General features: G+C 44.5%; 1 protein-coding gene across 2 annotated transcripts in view; it reads left to right on the top strand.

The window, feature by feature from the left end:
* Window positions 1-4,322: 4,322 nt before the first annotated feature.
* NSUN2 (NOP2/Sun RNA methyltransferase 2) overlaps window positions 4,323-16,070 on the top strand; it is a 96,141-nt gene continuing 84,393 nt past the window's right edge. The window contains exons 1-3 of one of the 2 annotated variants that reach the window (XM_077269692.1): window positions 4,323-4,576; window positions 5,863-6,020; window positions 7,175-7,279. In XM_077269692.1, the coding sequence (XP_077125807.1) occupies window positions 4,490-4,576; window positions 5,863-6,020; window positions 7,175-7,279 (350 nt within the window). In that variant the 5' untranslated portion in view covers window positions 4,323-4,489. Of the gene's footprint in view, window positions 4,592-5,862; window positions 6,021-7,174; window positions 7,280-16,070 lie in introns of both variants that reach the window. The other variant, XM_077269691.1, reaches the window with a different exon arrangement.

Genomic DNA, 16,070 nt, shown 5'->3' with positions numbered 1-16,070 from the left:
GGGGCGAGATTGCATGTGGTGATGGGTTGGGGGGCGAGATTGCGTGTGGTGATGGGTTGGGGGGCGAGATTGCGTGTGGTGATGTGTTGGGGGGCGGGATTGCGTGTGATGATGTGGTGGGGGGCAGGATTGTGCATGGTGATGTGTTGGGGGGCGGGATTGTGCGTGGTGATGTGTTGGGGGGCGTGATTGTGTGTGGTGATGGGTTGGGGGGCGAGATTGTGTGTGGTGATGGGTTGGGGGGCGAGATTGTGTGTGGTGATGTGTTGGGGGCGGGATTGTGTGTGGTGATGGGGTGGGGGGCGTGATTGTGTGTGGTGATGGGTTGGGGGCGTGATTGTGTGTGGTGATGGGTTGGGGGGCGAGATTGTGTGTGGTGATGGGTTGGGGCGCGAGATTGTGTGTGGCGATGGGTTGGGGGGCGTGATTGTGTGTGGTGATGGGTTGGGGGGCAAGATTGTGTGTGGTGATGGGTTGGGGGCGAAATTGTGTGTGGTGATGTGTTGGGGGGCGGGATTGTGTGTGGTGATGTGGTGGGGGGCGGGATTGTGTGTGGTGATGTGTTGGGGGGCGGCATTGTGTGTGGTAATGAGGTGGGGGGTGGGATTGTGTGTGGTGATGTGGTGGGAGGTGGAGCTCCTGTGCAGGGGGCGGGATTAGCGAGTAATCACGATGCCTCTTATATATATATACGTAGATGAATAAGTTATGGCTGGTACAAACATAAATGAATAAAACCTGGGATAAAAACAATAAGCAAATACCCTGCAGTCAGTAAATAGCAACAGTACAGGGAAACTACACAATGTACTTAGATAACACTATTTTAATCAAAAGAGCACAAAAGCCATCCCACTGCGACGCACTGTAGTCTGTAGTGTAAGGAAAAGGTTGGGAGGTACAGTCATTTTGGTTTCCAGAAAAGCCCTTTAACCCCTTTCTGTCATCGGACGTACTATTCCGTCCATGTGGGGTGGGCCCTACTTCCCAAGGACGGAATAGTACGTCCAGCGTGATCGGCCGCGCTCACGGGGGAAGCACGGCCGACCGCAGGCAGGTGTCAGCTGACTATCGCAGCTGACATCCGGCACTATGTGCCAGGAGCGGTCACAGACCGCCCCCGGCACATTAACCCCCGGCACACTGCGATCAAACATGATCGCAGTGTTCCGGCGGTATAGGGAAACATTGCGCAGGGAGGGGGCTCCCTGCGTGCTTCCGTGAGACCCTCGGAGCAACGCGATATGATAGCGTTGCTCCGAGCGTCTCTTACCTCCTATCCCTGCAGGCCCCGGATCCAAAATGGCCGCGGGGCTGCATCCGGGTCCTGCAGGATCTACTTCTGGGTCCAGAGCAGGCGCTGGTAAGCCTGCAGCGCTGTAAGTCAGATCACTGATCTGACAGAGTGCTGTGCAAACTGTCAGATCAGCAATCTGTGATGTCCCCCCCTGGGACAAAGTAAAAAAGTAAAAAAAAAAAATTCCACATGTGTAAAAAAAAAAAATCCTAAATAAAGAAAAAAAAAATATATTATTCCCATAAATACATTTCTTTATCTAAATAAAAAAAACAAAACAATAAAAGTACACATATTTAGTATCGCCGCGTCTGTAACGACCCAACCTATAAAACTGTCCCACTAGTTAACCCCTTCAGTGAACACCGTAAGAAAAAAAAAAAACGAGGCAAAAAACAACGCTTTATTATCATACCGCCGAACAAAAAGTGGAATAACGCGATCAAAAAGACGGATTTAAATAACCATGGTACCGCTGAAAACGTCATCTTGTCCCGCAAAAAAGGAGCTGCCATTCAGCATCATAAGCAAAAAAATAAAAAAGTAATAGTCCTCAGAATAAAGCGATGCCAAAATAATTTTTTTTTATAGCTTTTATCGTATAAAAGCGCCAAAACATGAAAAAATGATATAAATGAGATATCGCTGTAATCGTACTGAAAATGTTACCAATAAAAACGTCAACTCGTCCCGCAAAAAACAAGACCTCACATGACTCTGTGGATCGAAATATGGAAAAATTATAGGTCTCAAAATGAGGAGAGGCAAAAACTTTTTTGCTATAAAAAGCGTCTTTTAGTGTGTGACAGCTGCCAATCATAAAAATCCGCTATAAAAAATGCTATAAAAGTAAATCAAACCCCCCCTTCATCACCCCCTTAGTTAGGGAAAAATAATAAAATTAAAAAAATGTATTTATTTCCATTTTCCCATTAGGGTTAGGGTTAGGGCTAGGGTTAGGGCTAGGGTTAGGGCTAGGGTTAGGGCTAGGGTTAGGGCTAGGGTTGGAGCTAAAGTTAGGGTTAGGGTTGGAGCTAAAATTAGGGTTAGGGTTGGGGCTAAAGTTAGGGTTGGGCTAAAGTTAGGGTTGGGATTACATTTACGGTTGGGATTAGGGTTGGGATTAGAGTTAGGGGTGTGTCAGGTTTAGGGGTGTGGTTAGGGTTATCGTTGGGATTAGGGTTAGGGGTGTGTTTGGATTAGGGTTTCAGGTAGAATTGGGGAGTTTCCACTGTTCAAGCACATCAGGGGCTCTCCAAACGCGACATGGCGTCCAATCTCAATTCCAGCCAATTCTGCGTTGAAAAAGTAAAACAGTGCTCCTTCCCTTCCGAGCTCTCCCGTGCGCCCAAACAGGGGTTTACCCCAACATATGGGGTATCAGCATACTCGGGACAAATTGGGCAACAACTTTTGGGGTCCAAGTTCTCTTGTTACCCTTGGGAAAATAAAAATTTGGGGGGCTAAAAATCATTTTTGTGGGGAAAAATAGATTTTTTATTTACATGGCTCTGCGTTGTAAACTGTAGTGAAACACTTGGGGGTTCAAAGTTCTCACAACACATCTAGATAAGTTCCTTGGGGGGTCTAGTTTCCAATATGGGGTCACTTGTTGGGGGTTTCTACTGTTTGGGTACATCAGGGGCTCTGCAAATGCAACATGACGCCTGCAGACCAATCCATCTAAGTCTGCATTCCAAATGGCGCTCCTTCCCTTCCGAGCTCTGCCATGCGCCCAAACAGTGGTTCCCCCCCACATACGGGGTATCAGCGTACTCAGGACAAATTGGACAACAACTTTTGGGGTCCAATTTATCCTGTTACCCTAGTGAAAATACAAAACTGGGGGCTAAAAAATCATTTTTGTGAAAAAAATATATATATTTTCACGGCTCTGCGTTATAAACTGTAGTGAAACACTTGGGGGTTCAAAGCTCTCAAGACACATCTAGATAAGTTCCTTAGGGGGTCTACTTTCCAAAATGGTGTCACTTGTGGGGGGTTTTAATGTTTAGGCACATCAGGGGCTCTCCAAATGCGACATGGTGTCCCATCTCAATTCCAGTCAATTTTGCATTGAAAAGTCAAACGCCGCTCCTTCCCTTCCGAGCTCTGCCATGCGCCCAGTCGTTTACCCCCACATATGGGGTATCGGCGTACTCAGGACAAATTGCACAACAACTTTTGGGGTCCATTTTCTCCTGTTACCCTTGGTAAAATAAAACAAATTGGAGCTGAAATTAATTTTGTGTGAAAAAAAGTTAAATGTTCATTTTTATTTAAACATTTCAAAAATTCCTGTGAAACACCTGAAGGGTTAATAAACTTCTTGAATGTGGTTTTGAGCACCTTTATGGGTGCAGTTTTTAGAATGGTGTCACACTTGGTTATTTTCTATCATATAGACCCCTCAAAATGACTTCAAATGAGATGTGGTCCCTAAAAAAAAATGGTGTTGTGAAAATGAGAAATTTCTGGTCAACTTTTAACCCTTATAACTCCCTAACAAAAAAAAATTTTGGTTCCAAAATTGTGCTGATGTAAAGTAGACATGTGGGAAATGTTACCTATTACGTATTTTGCGTGACATATCTCTGTGATTTAAGGGCATAAAAGTTGAAAGTTGGAAAATTGCGAAATTTTCAAAATTTTCGCCAAATTTGTTTTTCACAAATAAGCGCAAGTTATATCGAAGAAATGTTACCACTATCATGAAGTACAATATGTCACGAGAAAACAATGTCAGAATCGCCAAGATCCGTTGAAGCGTTCCAGAGTTATAACCTCATAAAGGGACAGTGGTCAGAATTGTAAAAATTGGCCCGGTCATTAACGTGCAAACCACCCTTGGGGGCAAAGGGATTAAGCACTATAGTTCATGTAAGTTCACAGTCTCCATGAATGTAGCTATTTATACAAATCATAAACTGGAAACCCGCTAGAGGTGGCCTCATCAAAGATGTCCGCGGCAGCCTCCGTGTCCACCAGTTATGACGTCACTGGTCGGCGACGCACAGTGCTCTGTAGGCCACCGTAGTGACGTCATCAGTGCCACCAGTTGTGGGAGAGCTCTATCTGCACGTGTTATCCTGTGTATCACAGACGCAGTTTTATCCCCGGTGACAACAGCTCGGCACTGAGGACCCTGCCAAGATATTCACACGGCGCTGCTGCCAAGCACTGTGCGCGGTGATGGGGCGCAGAAACTGGCGCAACCGGAGGAGGGATCAGCCCCCGGCAGTGCAGAGGACCCCCGAGGAAGAGGAGGAAAGGCGCAAGGCAAGAGAGCAGGCGGTGAGGAGGTTACACTACGGGCAGCCAGTGTAGTGAGGACCTCCCCTCCCCCACACATGTCCCAGTGTTAGGGGCGGCTTGGTCTGGTCGTGGTGTTCTAGCAGACGTCCCAATAATAATGGGGAGGACTGGTAAAGCGGTGTGGCCACTTGTGTCCCCAAGTAGTGAGTCCATTGGTGGGCTCAGTAGCACAAAGTATAGAAGGGTGTCACTTCCCTTACCAATGTGTCACAGTAATGCTGCAGCCTCTGATCGGCCGACCCCCTTCCTGGCTACAGCTGATCAGTGGCCACTTATTGACTGCGGCATTAATGTGGCATCATGTGACCGCCGGGGACATCATAGAGCTGTTAGCTGTAATCTCATCCCCCACCAAACCGCATATATGGGCTATAGACATGGAGTGACCTTGTGCTTCCATGACTGCACCGTCTCAGTGAGGGAGAATTAGAGGGGCCCCGGTGATCAGGCGTCACCTGTAGATTGGTGATGCCATTCTGGATGAGGACCTGTCTGCTTATATATTTGCATTACCCCTCTAATGGCAAGTTGGGGCCATCTCTTCATACAGCTCTGTATTGCGCTCTTCCTCTCTTATCACTCCTGGAATGTATAACGATAATGAAAAAGGCTGGTACCATTCCCCTTTTAAGAAGGGTCCATGTACAGTTGGCAGTGTCAGTATTGATTGCATAGCGTCACCCTGCTAAAGCACCAGATTCGCTATATACTATTAAATGTGTCTCTTAAACCTGATGAGACTGATGTACTTAACTTCAAAAATCCATGTCAGAATGGCTGTTTAATTCTGCTGTGAAAACGAACATTTTGATCTTAGACTTGTCATCTCTCAAAGAGGATGATACAGCCATTCTGACTTGAATTTTCAGTGTAAGTTCACCAGCCTCACCAGGTCTATTTAATGTAGAATGCAGTTTGTATTGTGAAATCTGATGACAGATCTGCTGTATCATGGGAAATCTTACAATATCACATTGAATTATCTCCATCTCATACAGTTTTTGTGTATTGCGGAAGTAAGCCTTTACATTATAATTAAGGGGGCAACCTCTAGGACCCCTACTGATCTTGAGAAGGTAGAAGGAAGGGGCTGTATCCCTTTTACCTGCACAGTTGCAATTGTGGCCACCCGCCATGCAGTGAAATGTAGGCACCATCTATTTCCCCCAGAATCTATGTATGGTATGTCATTTGTTAACCTCGTAGTATTGCATTTAGTATGTAACATGGACTTTGTGATTGTTTCTAAGGCCTGGGAAAGCGGCTATGCTGAAATCATCAAGGAAAACAAACTGTTTGAGCATTACTACCAGGAGCTGAAGATCGTACCAGAGGGGGAATGGGAGCAGTTCATGTCCGCAATGCGGGAGCCTCTACCAGCCACCATAAGGATCACTGGATATAAGAGGTAAGGCATCCTGAGGTCCAATGTGCAGTTGCCCCAAAGCCAGTATGGGGTGTGCGCTGACTATGTTCTGGGCCAGGCTGCGCCACTGAGCTCGAGTATGAGCAGTGAGCTGTTTGGCCGTGTCTGTGTTTATTTCCCAGGTATGAACTGTTTACTGGTAATCTATATATTTTCTTCCTAGAAATAGTTTGTTCCATTGAGAAGTACATGTCACTATCTGCGGTAGATAAAGGGAATCTGTCACCAAGTTGCTGGCAAATAATGTAAGAGCAGCATAATGTAGGTGCAGAGAGCCTGATTCCAGCAACGTGTCACTTACTGGGCTGCTTGCTATAGTTTTGATAAAATTGTCTTAGCAGGAGATTATTACTGGAGGACTAGTAAACCTGCTGCCAGGTAGTCTTCATGCTCATGAGCTTTGTATAATCCCACCCCCACCACTGATTAGTAGCTTTCTGCCTATGCACAGTGTGCATAAAAAGCTGAGGGTTATATAGAGCTCAGCATTCATAGAACTGCTGTATTTTCTGAAAACTACAGCAAACAACCCAGTGAGTGATACTTTGCTGGAATCGGGGTCTCTACATAATGCTGCTCACAGATGTGGTAGCAAAAATCTACGAAAGGGGTTTCTGTAACTACTTCAGCAGGGTACAGCAAACTTTTTTTTTATTTTTTTTTTTATGGGTCTTCCAACTGCTTGTATATATGTGAGTTCATGATTAGGGTCAGCGAGGTTCCAGCCTCTGAGGTCACTCACTGATCCCTAAATGATGGCAATCTGTTCCTTTCTCCTAACCTGTAGATAACGTATTTTAGAAAGGTCTTTTAAGTAAACTGAGAGAGGCGGGAAGAGAACAATTATTATCCTGTCCTGTACTCTCTGAAGGACCCTACCTGTCCTTGCTTTACATTACATTGATGTCAAAGGCAGAGCAGGAAAAGCCAAATTCACCTCACCTTCAGTAGTGGATGGAGTTGGACCTAAGTAAAATATATCTTTCAATCCTTTCCTGCCTATAAGGGATGTTCTCTTATTCATTAACCTTGTTTAGTAGTAGATCGTAGCTTTATTATGGTATTAATAGAAGCTTTAATGTATTTTTTCTTTTATATTAATATATTTGACCTTTTAAATCTGCACTTTTTTATAGTCATGCAAAAGAAATCCTGCATTGTTTGAAAGAGAAATACTTTAAGGAGATACAGAATATAGAGGTTGATGGCCAGAAGATCGAAGCCCCCCAACCTCTTAACTGGTAAGACTATTTTGCTATGAGATTTGATGCTTTGGATATGCATAACGAATGGCCGCACAATGGGATTTCCACCTCACTGGTCTCTGTATAGTCCATGGCAATCTTGCAGCCAGACACTGATTCATGTTGCCTATGGTTTGGGCAGCAGGAATCGACTGACAGGTCCCCTTTAACCCCTTTCTGACATCTGACGTACTATCCCGTCGAGGTGGGGTGGGCCCGTATGACCACCGACGGGATAGTACGTCATACGCGATCGGCCGCGCTCACGGGGGGAGCGCGGCCGATCGCGGCCGGGTGTCAGCTGCATATCGCAGCTGACATCCGGCACTATGTGCCAGGAACGGTCACGGACCGCCCCCGGCACATTAACCCCCGGCACACCGCGATCAAACATGATCGCGGTGTACCGGCGGTATAGGGAAGCATCGCGCAGGGAGGGGGCAGGTCCCGGATCCAAGATGGCCGCGGCATCCGGGTCCTGCAGGGAGGGAGGTGGCTTACCGAGTGCCTGCTCAGAGCAGGCGCTGGTAAGCCTGCAGCCCTGCACAGCAGATCGCAGATCTGACAGAGTGCTGTGCACACTGTCAGATCACCGATCTGTAATGTCCCCCCCTGGGACAAAGTAAAAAAAAAATTCTCCACGTGTGTAAAAAAAAAAAAAAAAAAAAAAAAAAAAATATATATATATATATATATATATATATATATATATATATATATATATATATATATATATATATATATATATATATATATATATATTATTCCCATAAATACATTTCTTTATCTAAATAAAAAAAAAAACAATAAAAGTACACATATTTAGTATCGCCGCGTCCGTAACGACCCAACCTATAAAACTGCCCCACTAGTTAACCCCTTCAGTAAACACCGTAAGGAAAAAAAAAAAAAACGAGGCAAAAAACAACGCTTTATTATCATACTGCCAAACAAAAAGTGGAATAACACACGATCAAAAAGACTTGATATAAATAACCATGGTACCGCTGAAAACATCATCTTGTCCCGCAAAAAACGAGCCACCATACAGCATCATCAGCAAAAGAATAGAAAAGTTATAGTCCTGAGAATAAAGCGATACCAAAATAATTATTTTTTCTATAAAATAGTTTTTATCGTATAAAAGCGCCAAAACATAAAAAAATGATATAAATGAGATATCGCTGTAATCGTACTGACCCGACGAATAAAACTGCTTTATCAATTTTACCAAACGCGGAATGGAAAAAACGCCTCCCCCAAAAGAAATTCATGAATAGCTGGTTTTTGATCACTCTGCCTCACAAAAATCGGAATAAAAAGCGATCAAAAAATGTCACGTGCCCGAAAATGTTACCAATAAAAACGTCAACTCGTCCCGCAAAAAACAAGATCTCACATGACTCTGTGGACTCAAATATGGAAAAATTATAGCTCTCAAAATGTGGTAACGCAAAAAATATTTTTTGCAATGAAAAGCGTCTTTCAGTGTGTGACGGCTGCCAATCATAAAAATCCGCTAAAAACCCGCTATAAAAGTAAATCAAACCCCCCTTCATCACCCCCTTAGTTAGAGAAAAATAAAAAAATTAAAAAATGTATTTATTTCCATTTTCCCGTTAGGGTTAGGGCTAGAGTTAGGACTAGAGTTAGGGCTAGGGTTAGGGTTAGGGTGAGGGCAAGGGTTAGGGCTAGGGTTGGGGCTAGGGTTAGGGTTAGGGCTAGGGTTGGGGCTAGGGTTGGGGCTAGGGTTAGGGTTAGGGCTAGGGTTAGGGATAGGGCTTGTGATAGGGCTAGGGTTATTGCTAGGGTTAGGGCTAGGGTTAGGGCTAGGGTTGGGGCTAGGGTTGGGGCTACAGTTAGGGTTGGGGCTAAAGATAGGGTTAGGGTTTGGATTACATTTACGGTTGGGAATAGGGTTGAGTGTGTCTGGGTTAGAGGAGTAGTTAGGGTTACTGTTGGGATTAGGGTTAGGGATGTGTTTGGATTAGGGTTTCAGTTATAATTGGGGGGTTTCCACTGGTTAGGCACATCAGGGGCTCTCCAAACGGGACATGGCATCCGATCTGAATTCCAGCCAATTCTGCGTTGAAAAAGGAAAACAGTGCTCCTTCCCTTCAGAGCTCTCCCGTGTGCCCAAACAGGGGTTTACCCCAACATATGGGGTATCAGCGTACTCAGGACAAATTGGACATCATCATTTGGGGTCCAATTTCTCCTGCTACCCTTGGGAAAATACAAAACTGGGGGCCAAAAAATAAGTTTTGTGGGGAAAAAAAAGATTTTTTATTTTCACGGCTCTGCGTTGTAAACTGTAGTGAAACACTTGGGGGTTCAAAGTTCTCACAACACATCTAGATAAGTTCCTTGGGGGGTCTAGTTTCCGATATGGGGTCACTTGTGGGGAGTTTGTACTGTTTGGGTACATCAGGGGCTCTGCAAATGCAACGTGACGTCTGCAGACCAATCCATTTAAGTCTGCATTCCAAATGGCGCTCCTTCCCTTCCGAGCTCTGTCATGTGCCCAAACAGTGGTTCCCCCCCACATATGGGGTATCAGCGTACTCAGGACAAATTGGACAACAACTTTTGGGGTCCAATTTATCCTGATACCCTTGTGAAAATACAAAACTAGGGGCTAAAAAATCATTTTTGTGAAAAAAAAAGAATTTTTATTTTCACGGCTCTGCGTTATAAACTGTAGTGAAACACTTGGGGGTTCAAAGCTCTCAAAACACATCTAGATAAGTTCCTTAGGGGGTCTACTTTCCAAAATGGTGTCACTTGTGGGGGTTTTTAATGTTTAGGCACATCAAGGGCTCTCCAAACGCAACATGGCATCCCATCTTAATTCCAGTCAATTTTGCATTGAAAAGTCAAACGGTGCTCCTTCCCTTCCGAGCTCTGCTATGCGCCCAAACAGTGGTTTACCCCCACATATGGGGTGTCGTCGTACTCAGGACAAATTGCATTTGTGGTCTAATTTCTTCTCTTACCCTTGGGGAAATAAAAAAAATGTGGGCGAAAAGATCATTTTTGTGAAAAAATATGATTTTTTATTTTTACGGCTCTGCATTATAAACTTCTGTGAAGCACTTGTTGGGTCAAAGTGCTCAACACACATCTAGATAAGTTCCTTAAGGGGTCTACTTTCCAAAATGGTGTCACTTGTGGGGGGGTTTCAATGTTTAGGCACATCAGGGGCTCTCCAAACGCAACATGGCGTCCCATCTCAATTCCAGTCAATTTTGCATTGAAAAGTCAAATGGCGCTCCTTCCCTTCCAAGCTCTGCCCTGCGCCCAAACAATGGTTTACACCCACATATGGGGTATCAGCGTACTCGGGACAAGTTGCACAACAATTTTTGGGGTCCAATTTCTTCTCTTACCCTTGGGAAAATAAAAAATTGGGGGCGAAAAAATCATTTTTGTGAAAAAATATGATTTTTTATTTTTACGGCTTTGCATTATAAACTTCTGTGAAGCACTTGTTGGGTCAAAGTGCTCACCACACATCTAGATAAGTTCCTTAGGGGGTCTACTTTCCAAAATGGTGTCACTTGTGGGGGGTTTCAATGTTTAGGCACATCAGGGGCTCTCCAAATGCAACATGGCGTCCCATCTCAATTCCAGTCAATTTTGCATTGAAAAGTCAAATGGCGCTCCTTTCCTTCCGAGCTCTGCCATGCGCCCAAACAGTGGTTTACCCCCACATATGGGGTATCAGCGTACTCAGGACAAATTGTACAACAAATTTTGGGGTCTATTTTCTCCTGTTACCCTTGGTAAAATAAAACAAATTGGAGCTGAAATAAATTTTGTGTGAAAAAAAGTTAAATGTTCATTTTTATTTAAACATTCCAAAAATTCCTGTGAAACACCTGAAGGGTTAATAAACTTCTTGAAAGTGGTTTTGAGTACCTTGAGGGGTGCAGTTTTTAGAATGGTGTCACACTTGGTTATTTTCTATCATATAGACCCCTCAAAATGACTTCAAATGAGATGTGGTCCCTAAAAAAAAATGGTGTTGTAAAAATGAGAAATTGCTGGTCAACTTTTAACCCTTATAACTCCGTCACAAAAAAAAATTTTGGTTCCAAAATTGTGCTGATGTAAAGTAGACATGTGGGAAATGTTACTTATTAAGTATTTTGCGTGATATACGTCTGTGATTTAAGGGCATAAAAATTCAAAGTTGGAAAATTGCAAAATTTTCAAAATTTTCGCCAAATATTCATTTTTTTTCTCAAATAAACGCAAGTTATATCGAAGAAATTTTACCACTATCATGAAGTACAATATGTCACGAGAAAACAATGTCAGAATCGCCAAGATCCGTTGAAGCTTTCCAGAGTTATAACCTCATAAAGGGACAGTGGTCAGAATTGTAAAAATTGGCCCGGTCATTAACGTGCAAACCACCCTTGGGGGTGAAGGGGTTAAAGAATCTGTCATCAGTTGGAGCATGTACAACTGGCCACATCATGGAGTATTGGCCTCAGAGCTGACCATAACTTATGTCCTGGTTCATTAAGACTGGCATTTTATACACCATTCTCAATGAGGGCTGTGATGAATTCATTAACAAACGCTCACATCGTATCAGTGGCGTGCGCCTCACCAGAAATGTTACTCCAGTCAAGGACTGGAGTAACTTTCCTGTAATAAGAATTCCTGCCCTTTTTGATGGATTTAATGGGCAGGCGTAGCCACACCCTGGCTTCTTCATGGCATTCATGACTTTTTCCTTTCTAACTCTCTTAATCTCCTGGCTCTTACTGAAACCTGGATCCAGCAGTCAGACACCACCGCTGCTGCTGCTCTTTCATATGGTGGACTACACTTTTCTCATACCCCAAGATCAGACAACAGAGCAGGTGGAGGCGTTGGTCTGCTCCTTTCACCCAAATGTACCTTCCAAGTTATCCCCCATGTACCCTCACTTATATTCCCTTCCTTTGAGGTCCATGCTGTCAGACTCTACGTCCCCTTCTCCATGCGAGTGGCGGTGGTGTATCGTCCTCCCGGCCCCTCTCATCAGTTCCTGGATCACTTTGCCACATGGCTTCCACACTTTCTCTCCTGTGACACCCCCATCCTTATCATGGGTGATTTCAACATCCCCATTGCTTCTCCCCTCTCCACATCTGCTTCTCACCTTTTATCTCTAACCTCCTCTTTCGGCTTCTCGCAGCATACTAACTCTCCAACGCATGAAGATGGAAACTCCCTTGACTTGGTCTTCTCCCGGCTTTGCTCAGTGGATGATTTCACAAACTCCCCTCTCCTGCTCTCTGACCACAACCTTCTTTCATTCTCTATCAAGAACTGCCACCCCGCTCAGGTCACCCCCACTTTCCACACTTATAGAAACATACAGGCCATTAACACCCGGAAACGTATGAAGAACTTGCAGTCCTCATTGGCCCCAATCTTCTCCATCTCATGTCCTGATTCTGCTCTGAAGCATTACAATGAAACCCTGCAAAGTGCCCTGGATGAAGCTGCACCTCCTATACATAGAACAACTCAGCACAGACGGCGACAACTGTGGCACACGCTGCAAACACGTTTCCTGCAGCGGTGCTCCAGGTGCGCCGAACGTCTGTGAAGAAAATCTAATCTACCCGAAGATTTCATCCATTATAAGTTCATGCTAAAAACATACAACTCTGCCCTTCACCTCTCCAAACAAACCTATTTCAACACCCTCATCACCTCACTGTCAAATAACCCTAAGGGTATGTGCACACGTCCGGATTTCTTGCAGAAATTTCCTGAAGAAAACCGGAATTTTTCTGCAAGAAATCCGCATTTTTTTTTTTGCGTTTTTTTTTCCCGCTTTTTTCACGTTTTTTTTAGCATTCTGCAAGCGTAATTAGCTTGCAGAATGCTAAAGTTTTCCAAGCGATCTGTAGCATCGCTTGGAAAACTGACTGACAGGTTGGTCACACTTGTCAAACATAGCGTTTGACAAGTGTGACCATCTTTTTACTATAGATGCAGCCTATGCAGCATCTATAGTAAAAGATAAAATGTTTAAAAATAATAAAAAAAATGGTTATACTCACCTGCAGGCGTCCGTTCCTATAAATGCCGGTGTGGTTCAGGACCTTCCATGACGTCACGGTCACGTGAGCGGTCACATGACCGGTCTCGACCAATCACAAGACAGTGACGTCATCGCAGGTCCTTCACCGCACACCAGCTATAGAAACCGAAGCGGCAGCATGCAGCTGAGAGGCGGGAAGACATCGAAGGTGAGTATAGGACTATTTTTTATTTTAATTCTTTTTTTTTTGACCAATTATATGGTGCCCAGTCCGTGGAGGAGAGTCTCCTCTCCTCCACCCTGGGTACCAACCGCACATAATCTGCTTACTTCCCGCATGGTGTGCACAGCCCCGTGCGGGAAGTAAGCAGATCAATGCACTCCTAGGTGTGCGGAATCCCCTGCAATTCCGCATTTTAATGAACATGTTGCTTTTTTTTCCGCGATGCGATTTTTTCGCGGGAAAAAAAGGCTACATTTGCACAAAAAATGCAGAATACACTGAAAATAATGGGAGGCATATGTTAGCGTTTTTTTTCGCGTTTTTATCACGTTTTTATAGCGAAAAAAACGTGAAAAATACTGAACGTGTGCACATGGCCTAAACGTCTCTTTGACACTTTCCAGTCCCTACTTAACCCAAGAGAGCAGGCCCCAACCACAGATCTCCACGCTGACGATCTGGCCAATTACTTCAAAGAAAAAAATTGACCACATTCGACAGGAAATCATCTCCCAATCTCTTCATACCATGCACTGTCCTCCCTCCCCCACTGCATCTAGTTCACTCTCTGACTTTGAACCAGTTACAGAAGAAGAAGTAAGCAGGCTCCTTGCATCTTCTCGCCCGACCACTTGCACCAGTGACCCCATTCCGTCACATCTCCTCCAGTCCCTTTCCCCGGCTGTCACCTCTCACCTAACAAAAATATTCAACCTTTCCTTCACTTCCGGTATTTTTCCCTCCTCATTTAAGCATGCCATCATACATCCATTACTTAAAAAACCCTCCCTCGACCAAAATTGTGCCGCTAATTATAGACCTGTCTCTAATCTTCCCTTCATCTCTAAACTCCTGGAACGCCTGGTCCACTCCCGTCTTACCCGCTATCTCTCAGATAACTCTCTTTCCGACCCTCTTCAATCTGGCTTCCGCTCTTTACACTCTACTGAAACTGCCCTCACTAAAGTCTCTAATGACCTACTAACAGCTAAATCTAATGGTCACTACTCCATGCTAATTCTCTTGGATCTCTCCGCAGCATTCAACACTGTGCATCATCAGCTCCTTCTCACTATGCTCCGCTCCATCGACCTCAAGGACACCGTTCTCTCTTGGTTCTCCTCCTATCTCTCTGACCGATCCTTCACTGTATGTTTTGCTGGTTCCTCCTCCTCTCACCTTCCCCTTACTGTTTGGGTTCCTCAAGGATCAGTCCTAGGTCCCCTCCTCTTCTCTTTGTATACTGCCCCTATTGGACAAACAATCAGTAGATTTGGTTTCCAGTACCATCTCTATGCTGACGACACCCAATTATACACTTCTGCTCCTGTTATCACGCCGACCTTTTTAGAAAACACCAGTAATTCTTACCGCTGTCTCTAACGTCATGTCCTCCCTCTATCTGAAACTGAACCTGTCAAAAACTGAACTCCTCGTGTTCTCTCCCTCTACTAACCTACCTTTGCCTGACATTGCCATCTCTGTGTGCGGTTCCACCATTACTCCAAAGCAACATGCCCGCTGTCTTGGGGTCATCCTTGATTCCGAGCTTTCATTCACCCCCCACATCCGATCACTGGCTCGCTCTTCTTATCTGCATCTCAAAAACATTTCTAGAATTCGCCCTTTTCTTTCGACTCTGCAAAAACTCTTACTGTCTCACTTATTCATTCTCGTCTGGACTATTGTAACTCTCTACTAATCGGCCTCCCTCTTACCAAACTCTCCCCGCTCCAATCTATCCTGAATGCTGCTGCCAGAATCATATTCCTCACCAACCGTTACACCGATGCCTCTACCTTGTGCCAGTCATTACACTGGCTACCCATCCACTCCAGAATCCCGTACAAAACTACTACCCTCATCCACAAAGCACTCCATGGCTCAGCACCACCCTACATCTCCTCTCTGGTCTCAGTCTACCAACCTACCCGTGCCCTCCGCTCTGCTAATGACCTCAGGTTAGCATCCTCAATAATCAGAACCTCCCACTCCCGTCTCCAAGACTTTACATGTGCTGCGCCGATTCTTTGGAATGCACTACCTAGGTTAATACGATTAATCCCCCAATCCCCACAGTTTTAAGCGTGCCCTAAAAACTCATTTGTTCAGACTGGCCTACCGCCTCAATGCTAAAAAAAAAACAAAAAAAAAAAACAAAAACATAATCAGGTTCCTCGCATCATGTTCTCATACACTTTATGCAGTTAATAGCACTCTATGTCTGTACTGCTACATACTTAGGCTGTTAACTGGTTCATGCAGCTTTACATGAACACCCGAGCCTTACACTATGGCTGGTCCAAATAACTAAAGCAATTGTTACCATCCACCTCTCGTGTCTTCCCTTTTCCTCATAGATTGTCAGCTTGCGAGCAGGGCCCTCATTCCTACTGGTATCTATTTTGAACTGTGATTTCTGTTATGCTGTAATGTCTATTGTCTGTACAAGTCCCCTCTATAATTTGTAAAGCGCTGCGGAATATGTTGGCGCTATATAAATAAAAATTATT

The sequence above is a fragment of the Ranitomeya variabilis genome, chromosome 6 (assembly GCF_051348905.1).
Source record: "Ranitomeya variabilis isolate aRanVar5 chromosome 6, aRanVar5.hap1, whole genome shotgun sequence".
Lineage (NCBI taxonomy): Eukaryota > Metazoa > Chordata > Amphibia > Anura > Dendrobatidae > Ranitomeya > Ranitomeya variabilis.
The sequence above is the reverse complement of the archived record's forward strand: the minus strand, read 5'-3'. Positions and strand labels throughout refer to the sequence as shown.